At 44.9% G+C, this 26,434-nt stretch overlaps 1 protein-coding gene across 2 annotated transcripts; it reads right to left on the bottom strand.

Annotated features, from left to right (window-relative positions):
* Nucleotides 1–2,995: 2,995 nt before the first annotated feature.
* Nucleotides 2,996–15,726, bottom strand: LOC121533144 (E3 ubiquitin/ISG15 ligase TRIM25). 2 transcript variants are annotated; one of them, XM_045218718.1, is made up of 10 exons: nt 15,645–15,726; nt 13,533–14,251; nt 12,570–12,665; nt 12,118–12,351; nt 11,763–11,931; nt 6,052–6,096; nt 5,695–5,805; nt 5,276–5,326; nt 4,614–4,733; nt 2,996–3,205 (listed from the first exon to the last, which is right to left on the bottom strand). In XM_045218718.1, the coding sequence occupies exons 2-10, from the start codon at nt 14,139–14,141 to the stop codon at nt 3,024–3,026; spliced, it is 1,617 nt and encodes a 538-aa protein (XP_045074653.1). In that variant the 5' UTR covers nt 14,142–14,251; nt 15,645–15,726; the 3' UTR covers nt 2,996–3,023. The 2 variants fall into 2 exon arrangements, with proteins under 2 accessions (XP_045074653.1, XP_045074654.1); XM_045218719.1 differs by lacking the exon at nt 5,276–5,326 and having other exon boundaries at nt 2,997–3,205.
* Between the last annotated feature and the right edge of the window lie 10,708 nt (nt 15,727–26,434).

Genomic DNA, 26,434 nt, shown 5'->3' with positions numbered 1-26,434 from the left:
GGCGCCCAAGAAAGTCCAGCAAGCGTCAGGACCGTCTCCTAAAGTTGATTCAGCAGCGGGATCGGGGCACCACCAGTGCAGAGCTTGCTCAGGAATGGCAGCAGGCAGGTGTGAGTGCATCTGCACGCACAGTGAGGCGAAGACTTTTGGAGGATGGCCTGGTGTCAAGAAGGGCAGCGAGGAAGCCACTTCTCTCCAGGAAAAACATCAGGGACAGACTGATATTCTGCAAAAGGTACAGGGATTGGACTGCTGAGGACTGGGGTAAAGTCATTTTCTCTGATGAATCCCCTTTCCAATTGTTTGGGGCATCCGGAAGAAAGCTTGTCCGGAGAAGACAAGGTGAACGCTACCATCAGTCCTGTGTCATGCCAACAGTAAAGCATCCTGAGACCATTCATGTGTGGGGTTGCTTCTCAGCCAAGGGAGTGGGCTCACTCACAATTTTGCCTAAGAACACAGCCATGAATAAAGAATGGTACCAACACATCCTCAGAGAGCAACTTCTCACAACCATCCAAGAACAGTTTGGTGACGAACAATGCCTTTTCCAGCATGATGGAGCACCTTGCCATAAGGCAAAAGTGATAACTAAGTGGCTCGGAAACTCCCAAGACCTTATTCCCATTGAGAGCTTGTGGTCAATCCTCAAGAGGCGGGCGGACAAACAAAAACCCACAAATTCTGACAAACTCCAAGCATTGATTATGCAAGAATGGGCTGCCATCAGTCAGGATATGGCCCAGAAGTTAATTGACACCATGCCAGGGCGGATTGCAGAGGTCTTGAAAAAGAAGGGTCAACACTGCAAATATTGACTCTTTGCATAAACTTAATGTAATTGTCAATAAAAGCCTTTGACACTTATGGAATGCTTGTAATTATACTTCAGTATACCATAGTAACATCTGACAAAAATATCTAAAAACACTGAAACAGCAAACTTTGTGAAGACCAATACTTGGTTACATTAAGACACCATGGAGCCGGCACAAGATAAGGGTCGGAAAACGTACAGTGAGGGAAAAAAGTATTTGATCCCCTGCTGATTTTGTACGTTTGCCCACTGACAAAGAAATGATCAGTCTATAATTTTAATGGTAGGTTTATTTGAACAGTGAGAGACAGAATAACAACAAAAAAATCCAGAAAAACGCATGTAAAATTTTTTATAAATTGATTTGCATTTTAATAAGGGAAATAAGTATTTGACCCCCTCGCAATCAGAAAGATTTCTTGCTCACAGGTGTCTTTTATACAGGTAACGAGCTGAGATTAAGAGCACACTCTTAAAGGGAGTGCTCCTAATCTCATCTTGTTACCTGTATAAAAGACACCTGTCCACAGAAGCAATCAATCAGATTCCAAACTCTCCACCATGGCTAAGACCAAAGAGCTCTCCAAGGATGTCAGGGACAAGATTGTAGATCTACACAAGGCTGGAATGGGCTACAGGACCATCGCCAAGCAGCTTGGTGAGAAGGTGACAACAGTTTGTGCGATTATTCGCAAATGGAAGAAACACAAAAGAACTGTCAATCTCCCTCAGCCTGGGGCTCCATGCAAGATCTCACCTCGTGGAGTTGCAATGATCATGAGAACGGTGAGGAATCAGCCCAGAACTACACGGGAGGATCTTGTCAATGATCTCAAGGCAGCTGGGACCATAGTCACCAAGAAAACAATTGGTAACACACTACGCCGTGAAGGACTGAAATCCTGCAGCGCCCGCATGGTCCCCTTGCTCAAGAAAGCGCATATACATGCCCATCTGAAGTTTGCCAATGAACATCTGAATGATTCAGAGGAGAACTGGGTGAAAGTGTTGTGGTCAGATGAGACCAAAATAGAGCTCTTTGGCATCAACTCAACTTGCCGTGTTTGGAGGAGGAGGAATGCTGCCTATGACCCCAAGAACACCATCCCCACCGTCAAACATGGAGGTGGAAACACTATGCTTTGGGGGTGTTTTTCTGCTAAGGGGACAGGACAACTTCACCGCATCAAAGGGACGATAGACGGGGGCATGTACCGTCAAATCTTGGGTGAGAACCTCCTTCCCTCAGCCAGGGCATTGAAAATGGGTCGTGGATGGGTATTCCAGCATGACAATGACCCAAAACACATGGCCAAGGCAACAAAGGAGTGGCTCAAAAAGAGGCACATTAAGGTCCTGGAGTGGCCTAGCCAGTCTCCAGACCTTAATCCCATAGAAAATCTGTGGAGGGAGCTGAAGGTTCGAGTTGCCAAACGTCAGCCTCGAAACCTTAATGACTTGGAGAAGATCTGCAAAGAGGAGTGGGACAAAGTCCCTCCTGAGATGTGTGCAAACCTGGTGGCCAACTACAAGAAACGTCTGACCTCTGTGATTGCCAACAAGGGTTTTGCCACCAAGTACTAAGTCATGTTTTGCAGAGGGGTCAAATACTTATTTCCCTCATTAAAATGCAAATCAATTTACAACATTTTTGACATGCGTTTTTCTGGATTTTTTTGTTGTTATTCTGTCTCTCACTGTTCAAATAAACCTACCATTAAAATTATAGACTGATCATTTCTTTGTCAGTGGGCAAACGTACAAAATCAGCAGGGGATCAAATACTTTTTTCCCTCACTGTACCTTAATGCAGGAATGGGATATGCCACTGTACTCCAAATGTTACCTTAATCCACACTGCTCCATCGAGAAGATTGAAATACTGCTAGCCCTTTTCATCCTCATGCTAGCTAGAATTAGCCACAGCAGCCATTATGGAATGGCACGTCACGTTGAACAACAAAAGAGCTGATTGGCTGACACTACCAGTCCAAAATGGCTGTGGTAGCTACTGCTGGCTAGCATGAGGACGAAAATGGCATTTTACCAAGAAAACAAACAGTATTTAAATCTTCTCGATGGATCAGTGTGGATAAAGGTAACGTTTGGAGCACAGTGGCATATCCTTTCCCTGCATCCGTACCATATCTCACGCCGGCTCCAGTGTCTTAATGTAACCATGATTACATTCCGGCCCCAGTGCAGCTCAGTGTAAACAAGCGTAACGGTAGGGTCGGTATCTTCTGGCAAACTTATAGCCCATCCTAGCTTCCCTAGATTGAGCCAGAGTCGGTTTGCTAAGTGGTTTCGTAACACTCGTGAACTTACATTGTAGAAGGTCAGTTCGTTTTGCTGCAGACGTGATACTTGGGGGAACACTTGGTGGTCCTGTAAGAAAAATGGCATGACATTTGTTTTGTAGAGTGCATAGGTGACTGATAAACCAGAGGGGTATTTCAGAAAGCTGGATTAGTGAGTTGGCGAGATCTGTCAAACTAGAATTTGAGCAAACTCAGAATTTCCGGTTCCAGATAGAGAACTCGACCTATAGCCTGATCAACCATAGCAACGAATGCTCTGAAGCAAACCTGCTACCTAAGAGGTTAACTTGATCTTAGCCTGTCCTGGTGAATAAAGACTGGGCTTCCCCGCCAATCAGATTGTTGTCCGTCACTATGGCCTGTCCCTTTGCGGAAAATCCAATTGACATCAGAGCCTGCGTTATTTGCCGTGCATTACAAAGGGAACACATTTTTGGACCTCGACTAGATCCTTTAGATAATTCAGAAGGTTCTCTTTTGGAACGTTATCGTTTTTCCGCACAATCAATCATATCTGGCCAACTTACTCAACCTGTACATAGCCAATGTAATCCAACGTGGTTTCGCCTTTACTGCTATAGGCCTTCAAACTCTGTATTACTTAGCTATTGGCCACTGCAGGTTTCCTGTACAATGAGGGCGATGCTGAACGATTTGGCAAGGCAACTGTGCGTAGAGCCGTAAGAAGAGTGTCTTTGTTGCATTCCCTGGCCATCAAGCTGTCCGTATAATCAAGGAGGTATTTTACAGAATTGCAGGTACAGTAGGCTGCAATGCCTTGCTAATCTCAAATTAATAAACCTAAGCAACATGCTACAAATTATAAATAGCCTAATTCATCCCGCAGATTTAACAAACATCATTGGTGTTACAACTAAACATAGAACACATGTTGTCATGAAAAGCACTCCAATTATTATTCATCCTACATAGGCTATGGAATGGACCTACCATTGCAATTGTGACATAGGCTACTACAACTTACATATTAGGCCATAGCCTTGACACAAATATCACCAGTGTTACAATAAAAGTGCTCTACAAAGTGTTAGCATTATTACTAATCACCCATGTGTGTAAGCTAGGCCTATTAGATATTGGAATCGTGCCACTTCACTTAAGCATTTACCTATATATTTTTTCCTGTCATCGACATAAGGACCTTTTTGAATGTTGCCTGCACGCGCCAGTTGTCGGATCAACCAATCTGCAATTCGCTAAGCATAATTACTTAAACGAGAAGCAGCCGTTCTGGAGCCCTCATCTGGTTAAGAGAAGCCGGATATGTTCAGGGAATCCTACATTTGTTAAACCATCTTTCTGGAATACCCCCCAGTTGTGACAAGTATCCAGAATTGCATTCAAATGTGTCATTGGAGGCTCACTTATATTCTCTGCTCATGCAGCTGAATTCCATAATTTTAAGCAACATTTCCCCAGTGTATAGAGATTTTTTGCATGAACAACAGTTCTACCTGGGTTCTCCCTGTTCCTGGGTCTGCGTTCTGCTGAGGCACCTCTGGGGTGCTCCCTTGGTGTGTGTGGAACAGGAGAGGTGGACTCTCTGGGAGCATTAGGTGGCTTTTGGGGATTTTCTGATGGAAGACAAACAATTAACTTAGAATATCTTTTCATTTCCAATGATGGCAGGCAGTTCTTTTACCCAATATTGTAGGAGTCAGCTGCTGCCTAAGGCATGTAGGTTAAAGGGATAGTTTGACATTTTGGCAATTAAGCCCCTTTTTTCTACGTACCCAGAGTCCAATGAACTCATTGATACCATTTTAGTGTCTCTGCGTGCAGTTTGAAGGAAGTTGAAAGTAGTTTCTGGCGTGATTGCTAACTAGTAGTAGCGCAATGACTGGAAGTCTATGGGAGCATCTAGTGTGCTCAATTGCCAAAATTGGGTTATTTGACAAAATTTAGAAATATCCCTTTAAGCGCTCTTCCCAACTAAGGTTTGCAGAACAGTCTGAACAGCCATAAGCCTGTTAAACCGGATCATAAACAAATAACACTTTCACTTGTGATGTTACTTGACACATGCCATGCACAGCACACCACACCATACCTGTTATCTGAGCTTGGCAGTTATTGAACTAAATACACATAAAAACACTGAAAAATCAGTTCTCACTGTCAGTCTTATGTTCTTTCCCTTCCTTGTGATCTCGTTTCTTGTCTGACTCTGAAAGGGAGAAATGGCATTGAAGTCCGGTTGAGAGACTTGTAGGATCAAAAAAGTAACTCTGGGTCATTGTTAACCCGTTAGAGGTGTAAATAGAGTGGTAGTAAGTCTTTACTGACAGTACAACAATAATCTGCTAGCTGGTTTTTGAACCATCCATGTCACAGATGTATCTGAATGAAGAGGACAAGCTGTATTTCCCCTGTTTTTGTCTGGTCCGATAAGGAAACGGAGAGACCTAGTCGGTGTATCATATTCTATGCTTGTTGAATGGTTCAATATAGTGTCTTGGTAGAATGTACCTAGACACTACAAGGCAATCTTTATCAGGGTACAAGGCCACAACGACCCATCTTGTAATAGCCTACTTCTCTCTCGGTTTGAATCTTGTGGAGGCTTCTTCTTCTGGTTTGCCCTGAGAGGAGCTCCTGGGCTGTGGGATCTAGGCAGTCTCGGATTACCCGGTGGTGGCATGCCTCCTGAAACAAAGACCAGATGAAACTTAAGTTAGTGTCACACTGTATCAAAGTAAATACAGTGCCCAAGGTTGTGATTAGGCTATGAGTGATCACCACAACGAGTCTATTACTTATTTCACAAACTATTGTGGATGTACAATTTAGCCAGACAAAAGCCATACGTTTCTGCAATGTTACAACCACTACTGTATGCCAGCAGGAGTTATTATGTAGTTATTATAAAGACGAGGGCATAACGGCACTCACCCATTTCATAGGAATTTGGCAGCAGAGGAGGAGCAAACCTCTCAGCTGTTGGGAAGAAATCAAATTGTATTAGTCATGTACACATATTTCACAGATGTTATTGCGGGTGTAGTGAAATGCTGGTGATCCTAGCTCCAACAGTGCAGTAATAACAATACACGTAAATCTCAAAAATAAAAAGGAATTAAGAAATATTAGAACGAGCAATGTCAGAGTCCGGAATATAAATGTATACACTGAGTGTACAAAACATTAAGAACACCTTCCTAATATTGAGTTGCACCCCCCCCCCTTTGCCCTCAGAACAGCCTCAAATCGTCTGGGGGATGGATTCTACAATAGGGATGGGCATTTGACATTTTTTGACTGTTCGAGTACTCGCATTATGTTTTTGAGTACTCTAAAACAAAATCTATTTTTAGAATACACTGGAAAATATATGTGCATTTATCTATATGCCAACAGCGCACAATTGTCACACTCTGGCTCCAAGGACTGTGTGTTAGAGCCAGGGTGTATTTCATTTGGTGGTGTTGGGTTGGGTGAGTTTCATTTGTTTGTGTTTTTGGTGATTGGTTAATGACTCCCAATCGGAGGTAACGAGTGTCAGCTGTCGGCTCGTTATCTCTGATTGGGAGCCATATATATTCTGTGTGTTTTCTCCTGTGTTTTGTGGGTTATTGTTCCAAGTTCAGTGTATTGTTACGTTAGGACTTCACTATCGTCTTTTGTTGTTTTTACGTGGTTGCTTTATAAATAAAGTCATCATGTTCACTCCACGCGCTGCGTATTGGTCCGCTCCTTCCGACGATCGTGACAGAATAACCCACCAAACAAAGGTGAAAACTGACAGTTTAAATATGGCTCCCAATCAGAGATAACGAGCCGACAGCTGACACTCGTTACCTCCGATTGGGAGTCATTGACTACAACATACAACACCTAGAAAAACAACCCACAGACCTGCAAACATAGAAATACACCCGACAGAACTACCAACATAGAAAAACACCCAAATCCCCAACAAAACAACATACACTCTAGCTCACATACAAAAGTCCTAGAGCCAGAGTGTCACAGTACTACTGGGTAAAGCAGGGAAGGAAGGTGTTGAGGCACGGCGTGAGGTACTGGGGTGTGTAACCAGTTCGGTCCGGCCCGTTCCTAGTCCCGAGGTGCAGCCAGTAGTGTGTGTTCCCCGTACGGTACGGCCTGTTCCGGTCCCTCGCACTAAGTGTAAGGTGCGCGTCGCCAGCCCGGTTCGGCCTGTTCCTGCCATACGCACCAAGTATGCGGTGCGCGTCGCCAGCTCAGCCCGGCCTGTTCCTACTCCACGCACCGGGGATACGGTGCGCTCGCCAGCCCAGCCCGGCCTGTTCCTACTCCACGCACCAGGGATACGGTGCGCTTCGCCAGCCCAGCCCGGCCTGTTCCTACTCCACGCACCAGGGATACGGTGCGCCGCCAGCCCGGCCCGGCCTGTTCCGGCCACTCGCACCAGGGATACGGTGCGCGTCGCCAGCCCCGCCCGGCCTGTTCCTGCTCTCCGCACTAGGCGTGAGGTGAGTCCCCAGGGTCCAGCATGCCCTGTTCCGGCTCCCCGCACTAGGCGTTATGGGAGTCCCCAGGGTCCAGCATGCCCTGTTCCGACTCCCCGCACTAGCCCTGAGATGCGTGTCCTCAGCCCGGTACCTCCAGTTCCGGCACCACGCATCAGGCCTACGGTGCGTCCCCAGGGCCAAGCATGCCCTGTTGCTGCTTCCCGCACTAGCCCTGAGATGCGTGTCCTCAGCCCGGTACCTCCAGTTCCGGCACCACGCATCAGGCCTACGGTGCGTCCCCAGGGTCCAGCATGCCCTGTTGCTTCTCCCCGCACTAGCCCTGAGATGCGTGTCCTCAGCCCGGTACCTCCTGTTCCGGCACCACGCACCAGGCCTACGATGCGCCTCAGACGGCCAGAGTCTGCCGTCTGCCCAACGGGGCCTGAACTGTCCGTCTGCCCAACGCCGTCTGAACTGCCCGTCTGCCCAACGCCGTCAGAGCCTTCCGCCAGACAGGATCAGCCAGAGCCGTCTGCCAGACAGGATCAGCCAGAGCCTTCCGCCAGACAGGATCAGCCAGAGCCTTCCGCCAGACAGGATCAGCCAGAGCCTTCTGCCAGACAGGATCAGCCAGAGCCTTCTGCCAGACAGGATCAGCCAGAGCCTTCTGCCAGACAGGATCAGCCAGAGCCTTCTGCCAGACAGGATCAGCCAGAGCCTTCTGCCAGACAGGATCAGCCAGATCCGTCAGTCGGCCATGAGCAGCCAGATCCGTCAGCCAGCCATGAGCAGCCAGATCCGTCAGCCAGCCATGAGCAGCCAGATCCGTCAGCCAGCCATGAGCCAGCCAGCCAGGATCCGCCATTTAGTCAGGTGCTGCCCCCTTAGCTCGGTGTTGCTCCTTATCCTGGTGCTGTCCCTTATCCTGGTGCTGTCCCTTAGCCTGGTACTGCCCCTTAGTCCGGTACTGCCCCTTAGTCCGGTACTGCCCCGTAGTCCGGTACTGCCCCTTAGTCCGATGCTGCCCCTTAGTCCGGTGTTGCCCCTTAGTCCAGGTGGGGTTAGTTGGAGGGTGGTCATTGGGAGGAGGCTACCGAAGCAGGTTGTGACTGCGGTGGGGTGGGGATCACGACCGGGGCCAGAGCCGCCACCGGGGACAGACGCCCACCCAGACCCTCCCCTAGACTGTATGCTGGTGCGCCCGGAGTGCGCACCTTTAGGGGGTACTGTCACACTCTGGCTCCAAGGACTGTGTGTTAGAGCCAGGGTGTATTTCATTTGGTGGTGTTGGGTTGGGTGAGTTTCATTTGTTTGTGTTTTTGGTGATTGGTTAATGACTCCCAATCGGAGGTAACGAGTGTCAGCTGTCGGCTCGTTATCTCTGATTGGGAGCCATATATATTCTGTGTGTTTTCTCCTGTGTTTTGTGGGTTATTGTTCCAAGTTCAGTGTATTGTTACGTTAGGACTTCACTATCGTCTTTTGTTGTTTTTACGTGGTTGCTTTATAAATAAAGTCATCATGTTCACTCCACGCGCTGCGTATTGGTCCGCTCCTTCCGACGATCGTGACAACAATCATGCATAATTGATCATAACCATTACAGACAACAAGTTCTAATTGCTAAAATTGCCATTTGAGAATCATTAATTGAAACCAATGAGCTGTGTTAAGGGGTCAGCTTGCTTCAGTTCGGCTGGCGCCTAGCCGAACTTGGCTAGCCTAACCAAACGAGTGTGCTTGCATTCTCCCGTAAGACCTTCGCTTGAAAAACAAGAAAGCAGCAATACTACTGTTTGTCCATTTTGAGACACCGTAGTCAGTCAGAATTAATCTAAGATAATTTAAGAAATCTCATTAATTTTGACGTTTTTGCCGACGAGCTTAATCGCGCAATTTTATATCTAACTAAGATGTTTAGTTCAGTATTTTTCCATTTAAAAATGTGCATGAATGAGTGGTCTCTCGTTGAATGACAAAGACTTTGCAGAATCCCTATTGTTGACCAATCACCGACGAAGGGGCGTGACTTCGGCTCCGAACTTCAGCTTGCCTCCAGAAAAAAATGCTGTGTGCCCTAACAGCCGGGAAAAAAACTCACCGAAGTCCAAAACGTCACAAAATAATAATATATACACAAACTCTACCGAACTGTTTAGTCTGGGAAGCATGTGGACACTTTTACCTGTTCTGCACTGGTGGAGTCACAGCTGCGCTTTGCAGTGGCAAAAGATGTAATGCGAGATTTCTGCTACTGCTTGTCCAGCTCCGAGAACGTTTCTTTGTGCTTGATAAGCATATGATTTATCAAATGGCCACCCGGACTATTTACATTGACCCCCCCCTTTGTTTTTACACTGCTGCTACTCGCTGTTTATTATCTATGCACAGTTACTTTACCCCTACCTATATGTACATTACCTCAATTAACCTGTACCCCCGCACATTGACTCTGTACCGGTACACCCTGTATATAGCCTCGTTATTGTTATGTAATTTAGTGTTACTTTTCATTTTTTACTTTAGTTTATTTAGTAAATATTTTCTTAACTCTATTTCTTGAACTGCATTGTTGGTTAACGGCTTGTAAGTAAGCATTTCACGTTAAGGTCTACACCTGTTGTATTTGGCACGTGACAAATAACATTTGATTTGATTTGATTTGTCACAGAGCTAGTTGTAGTTTCTGCTTGGCATCAGACTCATTTTATGCTTCAGTTGCACTTATCCACTCAGATGAGAATTCACCAACTGGCATTTATCAGCGCTCTGATGTGTAGTCTCTTTTTCTCTGGTAAAATGCAAGATTAACTTCAAGAAAAACAGATTAAGAAATGTAGCTGGTTACATTCTTTCTATGATAAAACAGACATTAGTTTGTGAGCTCTCCAAACAACCTGTACACTACGAGAATGAGAACGGTATGCAGTATTAATACATTGAATAAACAGAAATTACCATAACCAAACATTCTAGATGAATGGGGAAATGGCAATGATTAACGGTAGCCTACATTTACTACTGGTTATACTTTTGATATATAGCGGGGGTTTCATAAACATTGACAAACAATTCATACCATGAAAACAATGAATGAGCATGAATTGTGTGCATGGAGAAAGACGTGCCTGGCACTTTGTCGCCACACAGTATATAGATCTTTTTTTAAATCTATGACATCATGCCCATCCCTACTCTACAAGGTGTCAAGCATTCCACAGGAATGCTGGCCCATGTTGACGCCAATGCTTCCCACAGTTGTTTCAAGTTGGCTGGATGTCCTTTGGGTGGTGGACCATTCTTGATACACATGAGAAACTGCGGTGTGTGAAAAACCCAGCAGCGTTGCAGTTCTTGACACTCAAATCGGTGCGCCTGGCACTTACTACAATACCCTGTTCAAAGGCACAAATATTTTCTCTTGCCCATTCACCCTCTGAATGGTACACATACACAATCCATGTCTCAAGGTTGAAAAATCCTTCTTTAACCTCTCCTCCCCTTCATCTATACTGATTGAAGTGGATTTAACAAGTGACATCAATAAGGGATCATAGCTTTCACCTGGATTCACCTGGTCAGTCTGTCATAGAAAAAGCAGATATTCTTAATGGTTTGTACACTTAGTATATGATGGTGTGTATAGACATTATGAATAGAAATGGTATTTACAGCCATAGTTATATAGGATAGGCCTTGACTAGAATACAGTATATACACATGAAGTGGGTGAAACAGTATGTAAACATTATTAAAGTGACCAGTGTTCAATGACTATGTACATGGGGCAGCAATCTCTAAGGTGCAGGGTTGAGTACTGGGTGGTAGCCGGCTAGTAACAGTGACTAAAGTTCAGGGCACGGTACTGGACGGAGGCCGGCTAGTGGTGACTATTTCACTTAGGTATTCTCCTAAGTATAATGCTTGGAATCTGGAAAGCAAATACCTTACACCACCAGATTGGTAACCAATTTGAGGGATATGATGTTGGATTGTGAATTATTGATTAATTGGACTCATTGTTTGATCCCTTATTGCTCTCCAATATAAAACTCACCATTGTCGAACATGTCCATGCAAAGTTCTGGAATTAAATTAAATATCACAAGGCATCATACAAATGCTGCCCATAAGCATGTTTCATACACTTGTATACACACACACACACACCTGGTTTGAGTATCTGCAGTCTGGCCTCTACAGGCTGTTTCAGTACATGTGTGAGATGCTCCCTCAGGACTGCAGAGTAGGCATGCCAGGCTGCCACGGCCTTAGAGTCCAGGTTGACCTTCGGGGTATAGGGGTCAAAGGCCACCACTGACGGCATGTCAAATGAGGCCTGTCCCAAAGTAAAATGTAAAAACCAACAATAAGATACATTATAGTCAATATCGTAATTTCAAGACTGTGTTAGCCCACTGAGCTAAGGCCGAGAGCTGACGCAAGTATTCCGCTTTCAGGCAAGGTTGCTCATCACCTGAGTGAGAGCAGTTCACTGAAACCACCTCCGCTACACTGCACTCACCTGTAGGAACGCCAGGGTCTGAGTCTGACTGAGCAGGCTACTGACGCCGTCTTTTGCTGCGCTAAGCTTCTCAATGTTCTGGTTGAACTTCTTTATGAGGTTCTGGAGTTTGGTCTGACCGCTCTCCTGCTCGCGGTCCACCGTGTTCAGAGCCTCACGCTCGTCACGGTCCAGCAGCTCCCGGATCTGGCGGTACTCGTCCTCCAGGGCTTTCTTCCTGCTGGTTGCAGAGTCCTGGAGGAGATGGACACAAAGTATATGTGGAGTTCTCAAATTGATCTCTCTCTCTCATAGCATCTCACACAGCTCTTAGTGTGGGTGTTCGATATTTAGTTGTTCCAGGTGCTCAAAGCTTTCAAAACTGCTTTATATATTGATTACTTCTTAGTGAATGCAGCAGTTGTTTTTAATACATTTTTCTAGAGTCCTTTGTTTAAAAAGTGATAGCTCACCTTCAACTTGCTCTGCTGCTCCCTCATCTGAGAGATGACCGTCTGGTTCTTGTCAATCTTTCCATCCAGCTGACTCAACTTGCCCCTCAAATCAGACTGAATGAGATATGAATGAATATTATTTTCAACCAAATAAATAACAAACATTTCTAACTCTTAAGATGGTTTAACTTGTTTTATTTTAGGACTACAGTGATCACTTCTGTAGCAAAATAGGGTAAACAGTCAGTACTGAGGCTTGAACCAGTGACCTTTACGCCTGTAGCCTAGCGTTTAAGAGCGTTGTGCCAATAACCGAAAGGTGGTTTGAATCCCTGAGCTGGCAAGGTTGAAAAATCTGCCGTTCTGCCCTTGAGCAAGGCAGTTAACCCCTAACAACAACTGCTCCCTGGGCACTGATGACGTGGACATCGATTATATGTGAAGCATCCGGTTAGAGTTTCCACTCACTACCAAATAAGGTGATTAGAGGAAGCCCAGGGGCCGGCAGTCGTAGATTTTTGCCAACATTCAGTTTCCAAAACTAGAATCTATAACAGAGTGGACTGGGTTTTGTAGACTAACTTTTGTCAAAGTTTCTAAAAACGGCGTTGTTTAGAAGGAGTGCAAATGCGAACTGAGTTATTGTACACACACACACACACACACTTCAGAGTAGGCGTTCCCTAATGGAAATATGCAAATAAATGCTAGAACGAACCAATAGGATCTCACTAGCTCATGCTTGGGTCTGCCCACCTCCTTGATTGTTTTTCCCACTATGATTAATTTGCTCCCATTGAAACGACAGGCTCTGGTCTATCTTGTGTTAGTTATACAAATCTTTGGTATCCCCTTCCCTTATAAGAAGGTCCAGACCTCTAAGCAGAGGTTGCAATGCACTACATGGGGGCACTGGGCTGGCACAACACTACTGTATGCCTGACAGTAGATGGGGTGTATTGACATTTCTTGTAAACGTACCTCTTGCAGTGCCCGTTGTTCGTCAGGGGTGGAGAAGGTACAGCCTTTATGCACCTGCTGCAGACAGACACCACAGATACAGCGGCCATGTTGGTCACAGTAGAACTCCATCAGCTTGTGGTGGTCGGAGCAGATACGCTCGCGCAGGTCGCCCAGAGGCTCGTTCAGCTGATGCGCACCAAACACCGGGTTCTCCTGATGAGGCCTCACATGCTCAATGCAGAACGACGCCATACAGGTGAGGCAGGTCTTGAATGCTTTGGCTTCCATACAGGTGTCGCACAAGATAACCACCTCTTTGGGCTCCGTCTTGACCGCATCCCATTTGATTAAGTCGCCCATCTCATTGGGGAGGTCGCGTTTATTAGACTTCATTTTGAACGTTTCCACAACAGTGCTGAGGACGGTGTTCTTCTTCAGCTCTGGTTTGGTGGTGAAGTGGGTCCGGCATTGTGGACAGCTGTAGTTGTCTTTCCAGGTTTCTAAGAGACACTCTTGGCAAAAGTTGTGTCCACATGGAATTGTCACCGGGCAGTCGAAAGCACAGAGGCAGATGCTACAGCTCAGTTCGTCTTCGAGACTCATGAGGGAAAACATATCCTCGGCCATGATGGAACTACAACTGGCTGCTGCAGTGTTGTCTGGGAGTATTCTGTTTAAATTACTATTCTGCCAACAGCACAAATTATGACGTCACCTTTGTATGGTAATGAAGAAACCTTCAAAATAAAAGCCCACATTTCAAAACATTGCAATGTTGATAACTCATTCTAAAGATATTACATTGTAATCAATTGCCATGTATATGGTGCTTATAACCCAATTTATGTTTTTTGGTATAGCTATTGGTATGTTCACAATATTGGGGTCGTTCCACCAATTAGGTGCCTTTGGAGTAGTGCAACTTTGTGGGGAAAAAGTTTATTTATCAGAATTTTTTTTGTGACAAATAAAGTAACAGAGTTGACCATAAGTGTTGACGATTTCATCTTTTTTATTTATTTTTTATCAGCCATAAATCCTTGTGACAGGGGAAATGGAAGCTTGTTGTATGCAACAGGGAAGGGCAATTGAATGAAAGCTTCATAAATTATTTTTTAAATGGTGAAAACATTTCCATCCTGTCTATCTATGGGTAACAGGGTTGACGTGTTATTCTCGACTCACTCAGTTTTCCAACACAAAACACCAGAGAATGGCCAAAACGAGTAGAACCAGCTCAACTGCTTTTACACTATAATTTGTATATTAGATGGCCAATGTTTATTTTTTAAGGAATAGCTTCACCATATTAAAATTAGAGTTTAGTTCACGTAACAGGGTTGACCTTAGAGTCATGGACAGATTCGTTTAATTCCAATCGCTCCACAAAAGCCGCGGCCCTTGCAAGGGAAATAACTACTTCAAGATCTGAGGGAGTGACGTCACTGATTGAAACGTTACTAGCGAGCACGACTAACTACCTAGTCATTTCACACCGGTTACAAAATAAACAAAATAACTAGGGCTTTACAATGATGGTGAAAACTTGGGGATCATCGGCACAAATAATAGTGATTTTCTCTCTATAAACCAGTATGTAATTCATATACAGTGTATTGCATTGTGGCCAATGGAATCGATGGATTAAAAGGCCAGCAACACTCCGTATCAACATAACAATATTTGTGTAAACTTTCAAATGAAATGCTGGTATAAATAATAATATAAAAATACGTTATTTTCCAAGGTGGTTGCAATGCTTTGAAAAAGCTTTGCATGTTTTTACAGGGAGAACGGTAATCCAGTTTATGTGCGTCACTCTGGAGAGCGAAATGTATCAGTAAAACGAAACTTACTGACAATCTTTGCTTCCGTGTTGCAGCTACATGCTTAAATGTATTTAAATGTTTGGGTTTTGAAGATACTAACTTTGCGCGAAGTCATTATGTACTTTATTTTCAAGCTAACCTTACCGTTTCCCCTTTTTAATAGAGAAATTATTACACTATTTGCTCGAGTAACGTGGCCAGCTGTATCTGTATTAGGCCTTCATGATTTTAGTTTTTTTTTTATAAAATGTTCCTGAACACATGATATTTCCAGTAAAGTAGCCAACGGAATTAAACTTACCAGGCTGTAAAGTGCACTGACAGCTGACAACCGTACTACCCTACGTATGTCCCCTGACTTGTCAGTTTTCTGTGGACTCTTCTTCTTCGGTGGGGTTATCGGCAGTTGGCATCCAACGTTAAGGTGCATTACCGCCACCAACTGTACTGGAGTGTGAGCCAGAGAAGGGGAGAAACTAAATCCTACCTGCCAGCCCCGTTTCTCTTAAAAAATATAACAAAAAATGTAGACTGTATATAATGACGTTCTACTTAGTATACTCTTTAAACTAATTTTCTGTATCCACTTCTCCCTCATACTGGATCTCAGCCTCTTTCCCACTCATACCGCCCACACTGTGTCAGTACATGCTCCACTCTGTTTCCTGGCAATAATCACACTTTCCTGTTGGATGCTTTCCCATCACATTTAAAGTCTTATTCAGACGGCTGTGTCCGCCCCTTAATCTTGTAAAAATAGCCTCCTCTCTTCTGTCTCTTCCTGCCGTCCTCCCCTCCCAGACTTTCCTCTGTACTTGGAATAAATGTCTGCCTTTAGTATCTCTATTCCACTGCTCCTGCCATCTCTGCACCACCACTGTCCATATCAGGCTTTTTGCCTCTGCATTGCTCATTGAAACTAAACATCAACATCCCCACTACTAAGTTCTTGTTTAGCCAGTACATCAACTGCCTTGTTCCCCTTTACCCCCACATGGGCTGGGACCCAAGTCAATATTGTCTGTATATCCATCTGTCTAACCCTGCCATGGGTTTGTAGTACATCATAAAGCAGGTCTTGTCTGCTAAGTGAGCTAAAGGACTGCAGACTCAAACACTGCACATACAGTGGGGAAAAAAAGTTTTTTAGTCAGCCACCAATTGTGCAAGTTCTCCCACTTAAAAAGATGAGAGAGGCCTGTAATTTTCATCATAGGTACACGTCAACTATGACAGACAAAATGAGATTTTTTTTCTCCAGAAAATCACATTGTAGGATTTTTTATGAATTTTTTGCATATTATGGTGGAAAATAAGTATTTGGTCAATAACAAAAGTTTCTCAATACTTTGTTATATACCCTTTGTTGGCAATGACACAGGTCAAACGTTTTCTGTAAGTCTTCACAAGGTTTTCACACACTGTTGCTGGTATTTTGGCCCATTCCTCCATGCAGATCTTCTCTAGAGCAGTGATGTTTTGGGGCTGTCGCTGGGCAACACAGACTTTCAACTCCCCTCCAAAGATTTTCTATGGGGTTGAGATCTGGAGACTGGCTAGGCCACTCCAGGACCTTGAAATGCTTCTTACGAAGCCACTCCTTCGTTGCCCGGGCGGTGTGTTTGGGATCATTGTCATGCTGAAAGACCCAGCCACGTTTCATCTTCAATGCCCTTGCTGATGGAAGGAGGTTTTCACTCAAAATCTCACGATACATGGCCCCATTCATTCTTTCCTTTACACGGATCAGTCGTCCTGGTCCCTTTGCAGAAAAACAGCCCCAAAGCATGATGTTTCCACCCCCATGCTTCACAGTAGGTATGGTGTTCTTTGGATGCAACTCAGCATTCTTTGTCCTCCAAACACGACGAGTTGAGTTTTTACCAAAAAGTTCTATTTTGGTTTCATCTGACCATATGACATTCTCCCAATCCTCTTCTGGATCATCCAAATGCACTCTAGCAAACTTCAGACGGGCCTGGACATGTACTGGCTTAAGCAGGGGGACACGTCTGTCACTGCAGGATTTGAGTCCCTGGCGGCGTAGTGTGTTACTGATGGTAGGCTTTGTTACTTTGGTCCCAGCTCTCTGCAGGTCATTCACTAGGTCCCCCCCGTGTGGTTCTGGGATTTTTGCTCACCGTTCTTGTGATCATATTGACCCCACGGGGTGAGATCTTGCGTGGAGCCCCAGATCGAGGGAGATTATCAGTGGTCTTGTATGTCTTCCATTTCCTAATAATTGCTCCCACAGTTGATTTCTTCAAACCAAGCTGCTTACATATTGCAGATTCAGTCTTCCCAGCCTGGTGCAGGTCTACAATTTTGTTTCTGGTGTCCTTTGACAGCTCTTTGGTCTTGGCCATAGTGGAGTTTGGAGTGTGACTGTTTGAGGTTGTGGACAGGTGTCTTTTATACTGATAACAAGTTCAAACAGGTGCCATTAATACAGGTAACGAGTGGAGGACAGAGGAGCCTCTTAAAGAAGAAGTTACAGGTCTGTGAGAGCTAGAAATCTTGCTTGTTTGTAGGTGACCAAATACTTATTTTCCACCATAATTTGCAAATAAATTCATGAAAAATCCTACAATGTGATTTTCTGGAGAAAAAAATTCTCAATTTGTCTGTCATAGTTGATGTGTACCTATGATGAAAATTACAGGCCTCTCTCATCTTTTTAAGTGGGAGAACTTGCACAATTGGTGGCTGACTAAATACTTTTTTTCCCCACTGTAAATCAGAGCAAATAACTACTGTCTGGCTTGACTTCCTCCACCCACTGCAAGGCCAGTATGGCCATCAGCCCCGCCATATATACTGCCAGATTATCTGTAATACGTTTCCTGACTGCCACCCCACATTCCTGCACTACAAATACTGACCCAGTACGTTCTGTCCTTGGAACTTTTTAACCATCTGTGTAAATGGCCACAAAATCCTGATACACAGTATCCAGACGTCTCTTAAACAAATCAGATGGATCAACACCCTCCCTATCTTTATGTAGTCTCTTCAACACTTCTAGATCAACAACTGGAGGTGGGAGTAGCCATGGTGGGTTCACAAGAATGGCTACCGTTGGACTAAACTCCCTTCCATACAGTCCCATCTCCCTCACATGGGTATTACCCACCCACCCAAAGCTTGTGTTCTGTCCTCGCTCATGTTCCCAGCATGCCTGTAAAATCCCTTTCACGGGATGACACACCCCATGCCCTGTAGGTTGACCCAATAATTGCTAGCTGCTGTCTCCTAATCTGCAATGGCATATCCCCCATCTCCACATGTAGTCAGTGGAATGTATTCATGGATGCCAAGGGAAGCCAGGCTTCCCCAAAAAATTGACCAATAAAAAAACGATATGTATCTTTCTTCTCTCTGTGTTTCATAATTGTCCTTCAATTCACAAGAGGCTGAAAGTATCTCACAGGAGAAAGCATCCGAGCGAGCGAAACAGAGCCCCCCTGTCTCTCTATGTGTAGGCCATCTATCTGATGCTGTCTGGTCCAAACGACATCATTTCAAATTCCTTATTAAGCAAGCCAGACGGCACAATATTCTTGTTTTGTAAATTTACGGATAGCCAGGGCCACACTCCAACACTCAGACATAATTTACAATGTCTCGTCAAGATCAGTATGCAGCAGAGCTCTGTTACCCGACCTGAGCCGACAGGCCTGACGTTATACATAGGGCTAGGGCTGGGTAGGGCCTGTTTTTTCATCAATAATTAGGGTAGGGGTAGGGCTCTGGTATCATTAAAGCTGAGCCATTTGCTCGTGCTCTGCTGCACAATGCAGTCATATCTGATTAAGATCATAACATGGTGTTAAGTGCTTAAACCTCGTCAAATATAAGACAGTGTCACGCCCTGGCTCTGGGGACTCTTATATGTTGAGCCAGGGTGTGGATTTTCTATGTGTGATTTTCTATGTTGGCCAGGGTGGTTCCCAATCAGAGGCAGCTGATTCTCGTTGTCTCTGATTGGGAACCATACTTAGGCAGCCTGTTGGCACTAGTTATTTGTGGGATCTTGTTCTGTATAGGTTTGTGTTGGTGAACCTTTAGACTTCACGTATCGTTTTGTTGTTAGTGTAAAGTACTCATTAAAAGATGTACGCCTATCACGCTGCGCCTTGGTCTGCCTCTTACAACGATCGTGACAGACAGATTATTTAAAAAAACGTATAATGTTCCTTGAATTTAATGGCCAAAAGTAGCTAAAAGCTAACTACTCTCATGTCTCTTAGTTCGTTGAGCAGAACCAGAGATACATTTGCTTTGGCAATGTTAACGTACGTTTCCCATGCCAATAAAGCCCTTAAATTGAATTGAATTGATCCTTTTGAGGAGATGGGGAAACTCCATTGGAATCGTATTAATGCCCATTGTGTACGTTGCCGATGCTACGTCAATGGGCCGTGCGGTGCATTCTGGGTGATTCTGGGACAAGGAGAGCTCTCCTTCAAGGAGTGAATGGGAGGCAATTGGGCGCTAGCTCAAAAACCCAACATTAGCATGAATTTTGTCAAAAAGAAGTACAAATTTACAAATATTTTCCAAGATGTGAGATAATGAACTTGCTATACAGTATGTAATATTGTATAGCTTTGGAATTGTAACATTACGTACTTTCGAGGAAATGCATATGAGGGAAACCCATTTGAGGTGTCAAATGGTGAAATATGCGTGACCAGGAGTGGTCTTATTTTGATGAATTGTATTTCTGAAGAGCAGAGGAAGATTGCAGTGGGCCTCAAAAGAATCCGGACAACAGAAGTTTTGTGTTTTGAAATTCGTAGTAGAGCACCCGTCAAAGGAGTCATCTCAGGGGTGACGACCGATGTTCAGGTTGAATACCTGAAGAGAATTCCTGGTGTGGTTTGTGCCCGGTGTCTGACCCGCTTGGTGAATGGAGAAAAATAAAAAAAGTTTGTCGGTCCTGTTGTTTTTTGATAAAGAGCAAATACCTACACATGTGAAGCTTGGTTATGTAAGATACGCCGTAAGAGCTTTCGTTCCCAAACCACTGCATTGTAAGAGTTGGAAGGGATTTGGCCATGTTTCAAGTGTGTGCAGACGAACAGAGTATACTGAAGAAAGGTGAAGGAAAGGCGCCCTATGTGAAGAATTATATGACAAACAGTGACACACTCTGAATGACCTAACATTATAATTCCCATATTGGTCTTTCACAGTCAGGCCAACCCAAGCTGTACTGTGCAAGTAGGCTAATAGTAGGCCTACTATTGAAATGGATACATGAGGCTGTCAACTGAGTCAGAAATTCAACGTTTTCAGATGTTTATTTTTCTTTCTTGAGTTTTTGCTCTCAAAGTCACACTTTTTAAAATAGAAAAACAACAGAATTTGATGTTCTACTCCACAACAATGCTTAAACCACATGGGGACCACTTGAGGGCTGGGAAAAATCTAAGAAATTGTCATGACTTCCTCTGAAGCTGCCTCCCCTCGGGTAAATCAGGATGTGGGTAGGTTCCTGCGGTCCTACTGCCAGGACCGGCCGGGGGAGTGGTCGGTGTTCTTGCCATGGGACAAATATGCCCAGAACTCTCTCCGGCACTCCTCCACTAACCTAACGCCATTTCAATGTGTTGGGTTACCAACCGGTTCTGGCACCGTGGCACCAGAGCCAGACCGAGGCTCCTGCGGTGGATGACTGGTTTCGGCGTGCAGAGGAGACGTGGGACGCTGCCCACGTCCACCTCCAACGCGCCGTGTGTCGTCTGAAGGCCAACGCTGACCTCCACTGCAGTGAGGCCCCGGTCTTCGTACCGGGTGATCGGGTCTGGCTCTCGACCCGGAATCTGCCCCTCCGCCTGCCCTGCCGGAAGCTGAGCCAGCGGTTTGTGGGGCCATTTAAAGTCCTGAGGAGAATCAACGAGGTCACCTATAGGTTATTACTTCCCCCCGATTACCGTATTAACCCCTCGTTTCATGTGTCTCTCCTCAGGCCGATGGTGGCTGGTCCGCTCCAGGAGTCTGAGGTGCGGGAGGTCCCTCCACCTCCTCTGGACATCGAGGGGGCCCTGGCGTACTCCGTCCGTTCCATCCTGGATTCGAGGCGTCGGGTGGGGGCATTCAGTACCACTTTGAAGTGGGAGGGGTACGGTCCGGAGGAACGGTGCTGGGTCCTGGTGAGAGATATCCTCGATCCCTCCCTGTTGCGGGATTTCCACCGTCGCCATCCGGCTCGCCCTGCTCCGCGTCCTCCTGGCCGTCGGGGGGTACTGTCACGACTTCCTCCAAAGCTGCCTCCTCTCCTTGTTCGGGCAGGCTTCAGCGTTCGTCGTCACCGGCCTACTAGCCACTGCCGCTCCTCATCTCATCATTCCATTTGTTTTGTCTTGTCAATTACACACACCTGGTTCATATCCCCTCATTAGTACATGTATAAGTGTTCCCTCTGCCCCCCTTGTCCTTGTTGGTGATTGTTATTTGTGAGTTGAGTGTAGCTCGGTTGAGCTACCCGTACCTTGTATTTCCGGAGATATTGTTCCCTGTGTGCCTGTATTTTGTTGATGCTATCCAGCGTAACTGTGTCCTACGGAATAAACTCTGTATTCAGTGATTTACCCTCCTGCGCCTGATTCCTTCAAATCACACTCTCACAGAAATGTAGATTTTTTTTTAGTGCAAGAACCTAGCACTGTTGTTTGGTTAGAGGTGTTTCTGAAGCGCATATGAGATGGAGTTTACAAAACTAATGGCCATTGGATTGATGCAAATAATCATGATTTCATTCTGACAAGTAGGCATAGGCTATTTTATAGCTAGTTAAAGGGGAATTTCACCCTGGCTCTGCCACGGCATATAGTCATTACTATATTAACAACATTAAGTTATCATAAACATCACAATTATCCAAACCACAAGCTAGAACTATCACATTTTAATTTAACTGGTAGAATCGGGAAGTTTCCCTGTGTATTCGTCTGCTAATACTGAACCACAAAGTAGCGAATTCATAGCGAATGCTGATACCGCCTGCTAGGTAGAAGGGGCGTGACCACAAACTTGAATAATGTTGTTTACTTCGAACGACCAACACACAGTAATCTCAGAAAATCTCTAGGCAAGATTTTTTTATTTTACTTTTGTTTTTCACTAATATTTTTTGTCATGCACATGTGGTGTTCTGGGCCTGGCTGTGCTAATTACAAACAAGCGCAAAAATGAGTTACAGTATATTTCACCATTCTACCTACCAGAGTTTCTCCCCGATTCTGCCAGTGGCTTGCGGCTGTCAAGAATGACACGGTGACCAAAAATTATCAGAGGGATTTTCAGGCTGAACTGATGGGGAATCCATTTCGATGACAGCTGAGAAGTGATGCGATACCAATTTTTTGTAAAAAAAAATGTACAACAAAACTGAAGATTCTCCAATTAGAGGTAACCTAATGTTAGCTAGCTTGCTAGCCTAGCTGGATAAGTTAGCTAGTTAGCTAACATTACAGTCCTGTATTGAACTCTGAAAGCCATCAGCTAAATCATATAGCTATCTTTTGGTATACACACTGTCAATCAATTTCGCCTATGCCATGGTAGTCACTGCTAGACTGGTAGCTACCTTCAACAGAGAGAACGAACAAACATGTTTAGTCATTGACTGACATTGGCTAACGTAAGCTAGCTAATGTTACCAACTAGCCATCTAGTCCACCCTTGTCTGGAAAACACTCCGTTACTAAAAATAGAATTGTCTATAATTATAGCTAACTTACTCTCTGTGTGTTGGTTGCAATGATTGATGAGGATTTTTCAGTAAACTATAAGATAAACAAAGTTAATCACAACATGACGAACACGGAGCCAGGGTTAAACATGGGTACACCTCTGTTGCTAGGCAAGAACTTAATTGGTTCCTCTCACTGGTGTAGTCATTGTGTGTGAAATAGGACTGTTTTCTTCTTTTTTCATCTGACCTGTCTTCGGGTCAAATTTCCTCCCTAATCCATGGCTGTCCTACCTTATCAGTGACTGAAACCAGACTGTTGCCCTTTGCCTCTCTCCTCAGGCATAGTCCTGAAAACGGAGCCAGGGTTGAACAGAGTTCAGACTAAACATGATTAATTACAGCATGACGGGGAGAGAGGGGTTGGGCTTGGGTATGTTTGAGAGATTGATTGTGGACCTGTTATGTCCAACAATCAATCTCCAGGTCAAGCCAGGGTGAGCCGGGGTTGAACAGAATTCAAACTGAACATGATTTTGCATGACAAGGCTTGATTGGTCGCACCACCATTGTATCCAAACTGATACATAGAGGAGAAGTCAGATTTCGCCACTATCATAAACTAAGGAAGTGGGCGGAGCGGTCAAGAGGTAAAGACTGGAGATAGTGGTGGTGGAACCAAGGAGGGAGGGGTTAAGCTAAAATGTATGTAAAATGACTATATAAACTGAGAGCTGGGAGGTGGAAGAGGAGATGCTCTGCAGACCACTCGGCTTTGTCCATTGTAATAAAGTCTATCTTAATTCTACAAAAACTCTGGAAATACTTTGGTTCTTTGATCAGTATAAGGACGAATTTGCCACAACATGATGAATGTGTATAAATCGTCTATGGTTGGTTCTCAGCTAGTCTCAGCTGGCTAGCAATCTTGCTGCCAATTTAGTGACGCTAGTTAGCTAACAGCAAGCTGACAATATTGAAATGTCCATGTTAGGTATGCTTAGCTAGCCAGTCTAATAGAGATCAATAATATTAATGGGGTGGTTAAATTGTGTATTGTTCTGCATTTTGTTGTAGGTGGTACTGAATCTGATTCCACCAACATGGGCTTCCAACCGCTAGCTCTGCACAAGGCGAAGGTAAGTTGAACAAAATATTTACAAGCTGACTGCTAAGATATCTTAATTTACAGTAAGCATGGTATAAACATGAATTGGGTGGTGTTTTTATGGTTTGTGTTATGGGGTTACAGGTGGTGAAAGGTAGCCTGAGGACCACTGAGTACCTTCCAGACCATGTAATCAATATTGTCTACCCCTCTTCTCTTTTACCTTTTTTTGTTAAACTCTGGTTATCTGGAGTCATTCCACAGTGCCCTGCTGAAAACCCCCAAAGCGGAGGCATTTTGGCTACACAAGCATGAGGGAGTGAAATGGCGCCGGAGGGGATGGCTGCCGTTTTATGGACTCTTAACCAACCGTGCTATTTTGTGTGTTTTTCCACATAGTTTTTTACTTATTTTGTACCTAATGTTGCTGCTACCGTCTCTTATGACCGAAAAGAGCTTCTGGACATCAGAAAAGTGATTACTCAACTTGAACTGGACTAATAATTGTTATTTTATGAGTAGGATGAGAGGGATTTGCTCCAGACACCCGGCAGGGCCCTCATCCCCGTCATACGCAGTAGAAAGAAAAGGAGACATCGCGGAAGGAGATCGGGGTGCCTGGTAAGGAGCCGGCGACCAGTGGCTAATCTGCCTTTGCCATTGATACTAATGGCCAACTTACAATCGCTTGATAATAAAATGGACGAACTACAGGCACGAATATCCTACCAACGGGACATTAAAAACAGTAATATCTTATGTTTCACAGAGTTGTGGCTGAACGATGACATGAATAACATACAGCTGGTGGGTTAGACACTGTATCGGCAGGATAGAACGGCAGCCTCTGTAAAAAAAAGGGGTAGCGGTCTATGTATATTTCTAAACAACAGCTGGTGCACACTCTGTAGCTCAGCTGGTAGAGCACGGCGCTTGTAACGCCAGGGTAGTGTGATCGATCCCCGGGACCACCCATACACAAAAATGTATGCACGCATGACTGTAAGTCGCTTTGGATAAAAGCGTCTGCTAAATGGCATATTATTATTTATTATTATGTAAGGAAGTCTCGAGGTTTTGCTCGCCTGAGGTAGAGTGTCTCATGATAAGCTGTAGACCACACTATCTACCAAGAGTTTTCATCTATATTTTTTGTGGCTGTCTATTTACCACCACAAACCGATGCTGGCACTAAGACCGCACTCAATGAACTGTATACGGCCATAAGCAAACAGCAAAACTCTCATCCAGAGGCGGCGCTCCTAGTGGCCGGGGACTTTAATGCAGGGAAACTTAAATCCGTTTTACCTCATTTCTACCAGCATGTTAAATGTGCAACCAGAGGGAAAAAAAACTCTAGACCACCTTTACTCCACACACAGAGACGCGTACAAAGCTCTACCTCGCCCTCCATTTGGAAAATCTGACCATAATTCTATCCTCATGATTCCTGCTTACAAGCAAATACTAAAGCAGGAAGCACCAGTGACTTGGTCAATAAAAAAGTGGTCAGATGAAGCAGATGCTAAGCTACAGGATTGTTTTGCTAGCACAGACTGGAATATGTTCCGGGATTCATCCGATGGCATTGAGGAGTACACCACATCAGTCACTGGCTTCATCAATAAGTGCATCGATGACGTCGTCCCCACAGTGACTGTACATACATACCCCAACCAGAAGCCATGGATTACAGGCAACATCAGCACTGAGCTAAAGGGTAGAGCTGCCGCTTTCAAGGAGCGGGACTCTAACCCGGAAGCCTATAAGAAATCCAGCTATGCCGTCCGACAAACTATCAAACAGGCAAAGTGTCAATACAGGACTAAGATCGAATCGTACTACACCGGCTCCGATGCTCGTCAGATGTGGCAGGGCTCGCAAACTATTACAGACTAAAAAGGGAAGCACAGCCGCGAGCTGCCCAGTGACACGAGCCTACCAGACGAGCTAAATATCTTCTATGTTCGCTTCGAGGCAAGTAACACTGAAACATGAATGAGAGCATCAGCTGTTCCAGATGACTATGTGATCACGCTCTCCGTAGCTGATGTGTAAGACCTTTAAACAGGTCAACATTCACAAGGCCGCAGGGCCAGACGGATTAACAGGACGTGTACTCTGAGCATGCACTGACCAACTGGCAAGTGTCTTCACTGACATTTTCAACCTCTCTCTGTAATACCAACATGTTTCAAGCAGACCACCATAGTCCCTGTGCCCAAGAACACTAAGGTAACCTGCCTAAATGACTACCGACCCGTAGCACTCACGTCTGTAGCCA

The sequence above is a fragment of the Coregonus clupeaformis genome, unplaced genomic scaffold, assembly GCF_020615455.1.
Source record: "Coregonus clupeaformis isolate EN_2021a unplaced genomic scaffold, ASM2061545v1 scaf1752, whole genome shotgun sequence".
NCBI lineage: Eukaryota > Metazoa > Chordata > Actinopteri > Salmoniformes > Salmonidae > Coregonus > Coregonus clupeaformis.
Note: the sequence above shows the minus strand (reverse complement) of the source record. Positions and strands in the feature narration are given on the sequence as shown.